The sequence below is a fragment of the Nanorana parkeri genome, unplaced genomic scaffold (genome assembly GCF_000935625.1).
Source record: "Nanorana parkeri isolate BGI_ZX_2015 unplaced genomic scaffold, ASM93562v1 scaffold1724, whole genome shotgun sequence".
Taxonomy (NCBI): domain Eukaryota; kingdom Metazoa; phylum Chordata; class Amphibia; order Anura; family Dicroglossidae; genus Nanorana; species Nanorana parkeri.
Window position 1 is genome coordinate 165245 of NW_017307992.1, and position 7608 is coordinate 172852.

The window sequence follows — 7608 nt, forward strand, 5'->3', positions numbered from 1 at the left end:
TCTCCTATTTTCCATGAGCCACCCAGAAACTATTCAGGTACTCGGAGAGGTGAGACAGGAGAGACCCCGAATGTGAGAAAAGCTCTTCACTCCGGAATGCCAATCCGCAAGTAGCGGGTCAGTCCGGTCAAGTGGGCCAGTAGCTTCCTGGGCAGGTTGTGGTGCAATAGCCGGGCTGGGATAACTTTAAAAGGGAATCTTCTGTTGGCCTGCAAACAGCTTCTTTATCTTTTCGGAAGTGCTGGAATGCAGATGAGTTCATGCTTGGGACAGGCTTGTGTCAGGGTGGCACCTATATAAAAGCAGAGGTAGCTGTAGGCAGCAGATAAAACAAAGGACAGCAAGCCAACTCATAGGAGAAGGATTCGGGTGCAAGAAACTAAAAGGACACAGCCACCGAGGGCAATGGGGACTTCATTCGTTGGGTACTTTACGTTTGTCCTGCTTCTCCTAGCATTGACCAAAGTACGAGGAGGTCCGGCCTTCAACACCCCCCTGTCTTCAGACTTGTCCGATTTAAAGGTGAGAAAGAATGGTGGCTGCAGCAAAAGCCTGGTGGATGAATAGGTGGCAACTGTCCCCGGGTCCAGGAGATGAAGGGTCCATTGCCACCTTTCCCAATGGTAACTGGCTGGGTTGTCATGATACAGAAAAAGAAGCTTTTCTGTCCTTGGGTCCCTCTTCCCGACTTTTGTGTGCTCTTGAAGCCCTTGTTAGACTTATTAGGTTTATTGTAAATAAACTAATCCATAGCAGCCAATTAGTTTTCTGCAGCTATGCTATGCATTAGGAAGCGTTGTCACCTGGGGTCTCATTTCACTGACCTTATACTTGTATCTCTGTTTTATGGTTCCTTAATATGCTCCAGAGACCCCTGCATGGCATAAGTAGTAGTTTAGGCTATAATATTTCATATAAAACCTTAATTAAAAAATTTGCTAGGTAAAGAATGAAGAACGGCAAAAACATTTTTTAATATTAAAATATATCTGAAGCCAAAACATTTTTACTTTTAGACAAAGTAGACATGGGTTCAATTTGTGGTCAATATTTTAATTTCTTTCAAAATGTTTGTCCCATTGGTGAAATCCATTCCCTTCCTGTTCCTGGGCATGTACGTAGGAAATTCCCCTCCTAGACAGTTGTCACCCCATCAAGTCCCCATTAGAAGATTTCACCTCCTGTTCTTGAGCAATTGGCTAGGAAATTCCCCTCCTTAGACAGCTGTAACCCCATCAAGTCCCCATTGGAAAGTGTCACCACCTGTTCCAGTGAAAACTAAAATTGTGACTTTTTCTTAACTTCCTTTCCTTGTGTCCTCTGAACAGTTTAAAAAGCAAGGAATCTGGTAAATACGTGATATCCCCTTCCTGTTTCAGGGCATGTGTGTAGGAAATTCCCCTCCTAGACAGTTGTCACCCCATTGGAAGATTTCACCTCCTGTTCTTGGGCAATTGGCTAGGAAATTCCCCTTCTAGACAGTTGTCACCCCATTGGAAGATTTCACCTCCTGTTCTTGGGCAATTGGCTAGGTAATTCCCCTTCTAGACAGTTGTCACCCCATTGGAAGATTTCACCTCCTGTTCTTGGGCAATTGGCTAGGTAATTCCCCTTCTAGACAGTTGTCACCCCATTGGAAGATTTCACCTCCTGTTCTTGGGCAATTGGCTAGGAAATTCCCCTTCTAGACAGTTGTCACCCCATTGGAAGATTTCACCTCCTGTTCTTGGGCAATTGGCTAGGAAATTCCCCTTCTAGACAGTTGTCACCCCATTGGAAGATTTCACCTCCTGTTCTTGGGCAATTGGCTAGGTAATTCCCCTTCTAGACAGTTGTCACCCCATTGGAAGATTTCACCTCCTGTTCTTGGGCAATTGGCTAGGAAATTCCCCTTCTAGACAGTTGTCACCCCATCAAGTCCCCATTGGAAGATTTCACCTCCTGTCCAGGGGCACTTGGGTAGGAAATTCCCTCCTTAGACAGCTGTGTACCCATCAAGTCCCCCTACTGTTCTGGTGACAACTCACATTTTGACTTATTTCTAAGTTTCTTTCCTCTGAAGCATCTAAAAAGCAGGGAATCTGGTGACTATGACATGGCTGATATTCTGTGTTACAGAACAAGGTTGAATGTTAGTCTCAGCTGTAATATTGTAACATTAGCAGAAGGAGAGAATTTGGCCGAATGTTCCCACTATAGGCACTGGGGGTGTCTCTGGTTCAATTCCCGGTCAGGACATGATCTGCAAGGAGTTTGCATGTTCTCTCCGTGCTTGCGTGGGTTTCCTCCGCGTACTCCGGTTTCCTCCCACTCTCCAAAGACATGCTGGAAGGTTAATTTTCTCCTGTCTAAAATGGCCCTCCTGTGCGCGTGTGATCTCCGGCCATTTCAATCTGTAAATGACCCCAGAAGGGTTTCTAGCCCCAGAGCCGTGGAGACCTCCAGGACCTCGTGTGTCTCATGTAATTATTACAGGTATTTATATAGCATTGCCAATTTACACAGCACTCTACATAGTGCACATTCACATCAGTCCCTGCCCTCAAGGAGCCTACAATTGAAGGTCACTATTCCTTCAATTGTATAACCTTCAATTGTAAGCACTGCGTAAATTGTTGGTGCTATACACTGAGTGGCCAGATTATTATGACCCCCCATCAGTACTTGGTTGGGCCGCCTCGTGACTCCACGAGATGATGAAAGGTGATGCGAGGAATCTGACACGGCACTGTTGCCCTTCTGTTGTCTTGTACCAGTCTTGCCCCTCCCCCGTTCTGCCCAGCATTGCCAATTTACACAGCACTTTACACAGTGCACATTCACATCAGTCCCTGCCCTCAAGGAGCCTACAATTGAAGGTCACTATTCCTTCAATTGTATAACCTTCAATTGTAGGTTCCTTGAGGGCAGGGACTGATGTGAATGTGCACTGTGTAAAGTGCTGTGTAAATTGGCGGTGCTGTATAAATACCTGTAATAATTACGACACACGAGGTCCTGGAGATCTCTACGGCTCTGGGGTTAGAAACCCTTCAGGGGTCATTTACAGATTGAAATGACCTGACATCACACCATGAGTGAGGAGCACTAAACAATTTTAGGTACATTAAAAGAACCAGGAAACATATTGGTCAATGTAAAGAGCCACTGGAAACATTCCAAAATATGTGCACAGACATCCCCATATCAAGCATGAGGGAGATTTATTACATTTTGTATTTGGCTTTGCTTGATGCCAGGTGTAGACACGATTTTGGACTAAAGTGGGCTCAGCAGATGTGCTAATTATTAGGATCTGTGTGACATTGAATGTTTCATAAATATAACACTCATTTCACCAGAATATGTTACATTGTGTCATTGGAAGTCCCCGTTCACACCGAGCCGTTCTCAATCTTTGTTTTCAGTCATGTGACTGTCACTTTCAAATCTCATTGGATTGGGTTGAAAATAACTGTCACTTTTTCTAAGGCTGGGTTCACACCTAGGCGTATCCAATATGCGCGTTTGTCGCACGATTCGCGGTAAAAAAAAAACAGCGTGACAAACGCGCGTTTCCGAGGGCTACTTGGCTGTATCCCAATGGAAACGCGCGACAAAAACCCCCCAAAGAAGCTCCTGTACTTCTTTGGGCGTAGGACGTTTTGTAGCGCGGTCATACGGCCTGTAATACGCCCAGGTGTGAACCATACCCATAGGCAATAATGGGATTACTGTGTTTGAGCGTTTTGCAGAGCGTAGGAACGCGCTACAAAACGCCCAGGTGTGAACCGGGCCTTAGTGTCATTATTTTGGTGTTTCAGTGAATTTGGTGTTTTGTGAATTGAGCCTTATGTCCTGTTTGCTGCACGGGTACATGATGCTGGGGGTTGTAGTGTGGAGCAGTTGGGGAGTTGCAGTTGGTCATCTCTATATGATTTGCGACTCGCTGGGATGTTTAATTGACATTTTTGTTATTTTATCGGCTGTTGGGAATATCTTCACCCCGAACCCCATTACTACTCTTCTCACGCCCAAATTTGTGTCAATTTTCTTCAAAGATTTACACATCAGCGAGGACACTTAGAAAGCTCCATACAATATTAATGGTGACATTTTCATTACCGGCTTCAATCCCCGACGGTAATGAACCAATCATACCTAGGGGATGGAAAATCACAGGAATTGCTCTGTAAGGTCATCCGAACTACGGACGCGTTTGAAGAAACCGCCTGCAAATTAAATCTGGGGATGGGATCCTGGGCCGCGCACATTTTATACAGCAGAGCCACATCGGCTTAACGATCATCTCGCCAATACACGGAGAAATGTTTAATAGGCAGTTTGCACTTTATATTTGGCATACAATTGTATAAGTGATAATCTTGGGGTCTGTTTCGCAACCAATGCGACAGTTATAGTTTGTCGCCATCACGTGGACATATGGTGACCGTCCGCCTCTTGTCTCTGCTGTGCTCTTATTTGGGAATACAATACAACCTCAGGGACGTCACTGGACTTAAGGTGCCCATACACCTTTGTCTTGCGATGGTCGTAAGCTCATTGAAAGCTCGTACGATCTGCCCATCTTGGACGGGCAGATCGTACTTGCGATCATCGAAAAGCCCGCCCCGTGGGGGGCGGGCTTCCCATGACCGCAGTGAGGGGCGGGCTTCCGATCACTGCAAACGGGTAGTGTGCGTGTGCGCACACCGGCCCGTTCGGCTGTTGTCGAACAAGCAGGCCACTAACCCTCCGAGAATCGTATGATTCTCGGCGGGTTTTCAAGCCTGCTTGTTCGACGGAAGTACGGTCGCACGCCTTCCATACACTGCACGATTCTCGTACGATCGCGGGATTTCCCGCGATTCTCGTACGAGAATCGTACAGTGTATGGGCACCTTTAGAACTCAGTGTATATAGTACATTCTGTGTATATAAAGAGATACATTTTATCAAACTTGAGAATGAATATTGCTGTGTTAGTAAACTGCTTTGCTTTTGCTTAATGGACCTAAATGTGTATTTGATCCTTATTTGAGAACTGTTGCTTTAAATTTGTTTAATTATTTTGGGCACAAGAACAGGCCCATGGTAGGTGAGAAGAACTTTTGTAACCCTCAAGAGCTATCTAAAGGCCTTAGCACCCTTAAAAATGACCAAAACCACCTCAGTTGACCTTTTCCATTGACTCCCCAACATTTTGCCAAAATCTCTAGTTTTTGTTACCAATGACACCTCTAAATTTGCCTCATCCCAAAATATGACAAAAGTAAAAGAGATAAGTAATATTTTTAAAACAAAGATATTGATTTGATATATGTTGATGGTACCATAAAAGGTTTTGCCTGATCACATGACCCGTTCTGCTCCTCAGGGTCTCCTGGAACGTTTAGAAGACAGACTCCCGGTAGAAGAAGCCGAGGCTCCAGCTCAAGACTTGTTCCCCCCAAATTATGATTCTTCCGACTCTGCAAACTCAGCACCGTCCTGGACTGGAGAGGCAGCCCGGCCCGGGGCCGACATGACGTATAACAGAGGGTCCTGGCTACAGCAGGAGAAATCGTCTCCGCTGAGGAACAAGCTTCGAGAGCTGCTGAACGCTCCCCGCAGCATGAGGAGATCATCCGACTGCTTCGGATCGCGAATCGACAGAATTGGCGCTCAAAGCGGCATGGGGTGCGGCCGCAGGGTGAGTGACCTGAAGGGGTTATGGGCCCTTGTAACTGGCACGCAATGCTGGGAATTTACTTGATAAGCTAACACGTCTTGCTGGATTTCAGGCTCATGTACATAGACATTACAAAATAAACCCCCAACCCTCTCTGAAATCTTAAAAGGCGCCTAAAACAAAAATATTCTCCTTATTTTTGGGGTATATGATGGAAGGAGATATGTTTTAATACCTTCTGTTCTAAGAAGGCTTTACAGTGTTTAAACAAGGCTGGTGTCAGGTCTTCCCCCACGTCAATGCTTGAATGCATGGCTGAATTTTGTGAATGGCCAAGCGTAGATGGGGGCGGAGACATGACACCAGCACCAGTTATGGGGGGCCGCAAAAAAAAATATTCTTTTTTTTAGCTATTTAAAGAAAGCTATGAAGATAATGGGGTCCCCAGTTGGGTTTTAAAACTAAACGTTGGGATTTTCGTAACAAATACCATTGCAGTAGGTCTACCCCCCCCCCCCCCGGGTCAACTGCCCGTTAGGTATGAAGCTCTAAGAAAGAGCCGAATTAGCTACCTTATTCCATGCTTAGGCACTCTGCTCTTCTCTCTGATGCTCCTGGTTGAGAGCGGGCCGTCAATGTCCTTGCATACAATATAGGACTGCGGGTTCTGCATTGTACAAGACATGACATCAGGGTGCAACTGCTGGCCAGAGCACTGCAGAGAAGAGGCACTGGGGAAACTGGACACATAACGTGGTGGAAGCTTGCCAGACCAAGACATAAGGTAAATATTACAGATACCTTATGTCATACATTTTAGGGGTCCTTGGGGTACCCTACGGTGCATCATCAGGGGGACGGCTGTCTCTTCTGGGTTCCTGCTGCTGGACCCCATTGCCCGTGGCTTCCAGGGATACCTTACATCCCCGCATCCCAGGGGGCCTTGGGGTACCCTACGGTGCATCATCAGTGGGGCGGCTATCTTATATGGGTTCTTGCAGCCAGACCCCAGATACATCACCAGGGGCCTGCTGCAAGGACCAGGAAGAGACAGCTGCCCCCCTGATGATGCACCCCAACGTCCCCTGGGTTGCATGACGTAAGGTATCTCTGGAAGCTACGGGTAACTGGTTTCTTGCTGGATGAGCTCAGAAGAGACAGCCGCCCCCCCTGATCAATGCCCCCTGTGATGCATGATGTAAGGTATCCCTGCAAGCTACGAGTGACGGTATTCTAGTTGGAGGAACTCAGAAGAGACAGCCGCCCCCAATGATGCGCCGTAGGGTACCCCAAAGCCCCCTGGGATGCGTGATGTTACCCAGAAGAGACAGCCAGCCCCCTAATTATGTCAGGGAAGATGGTGGCGTGGGACCGTCTGTGCAGCATTGGAGTAGCGTACCGCTAGTGCCGGATCGTTGGGTGTGTATGCTTTTTCTGCATAACCCATTGAAAAAATTAAGGGGGGGAGGAGTAGGAGGAAGGCATGAAGATCATCTTTAATTAAATTTTGTCATCAACGATTGTTTTTAAATGATAAAGATAAACCACAGAATGACCTTCTCTTTCCTTTCTCCCAGTTCTAAGAGTATCGTCTTCGGACCGTAGAAGAACCCAATCTTCGCCATCGAGGGGATCTCGTGCCGTTATTTAAGGACGTCTTCTTCATACAGACCCTCCGCACCGATCACGGCCCTCCTCATTATTTAAAGTCATATTTATTTTTCTACATTGTAACAACTCCCCGTCACCGTAGTCACCAAGCGGGTTCCAGTAACGCGTTGCCAGGTTTAGAAGTCGGATCAGCGTTGCGGATTCTGTCCCGGCGCACCGTATTCTTCTTTTGTTTTTGTCTTGTATGGGAATAAAGTGAGAGGTTTTTCCTAGTCTCCTGTTGTCACTCGTCTTGGAGTTGCGTTCATTATCTGGCCACCTCCGGCGTTCCAGAGGCTCCGGCGCGA

The 7608-nt window shown here is 46.7% G+C and overlaps 1 protein-coding gene across 1 annotated transcript; it reads left to right on the forward strand.

Annotated features, from left to right (window-relative positions):
• Window positions 1-346: 346 nt before the first annotated feature.
• On the forward strand, window positions 347-7536 carry LOC108799429 (natriuretic peptides A). Its single transcript, XM_018571283.1, has 3 exons — window positions 347-522; window positions 5357-5671; window positions 7228-7536. Exons 1-3 carry the CDS (start codon window positions 406-408, stop codon window positions 7231-7233), a joined length of 438 nt encoding a protein of 145 aa, XP_018426785.1. The 5' UTR covers window positions 347-405; the 3' UTR covers window positions 7234-7536.
• The last annotated feature ends 72 nt before the right edge of the window (window positions 7537-7608 follow it).

Excerpts from the sequence above, each read along its gene's own strand:
- LOC108799429 (XM_018571283.1), top strand. The coding sequence starts at position 406 with ATGGGGACTTCATTCGTTGGGTACTTTACGTTTGTCCTGCTTCTCCTA. Across the intron at positions 523-5,356 it reads CAGACTTGTCCGATTTAAAG|GGTCTCCTGGAACGTTTAGA; the intron begins GTGAGAAAGAAT and ends TCTGCTCCTCAG.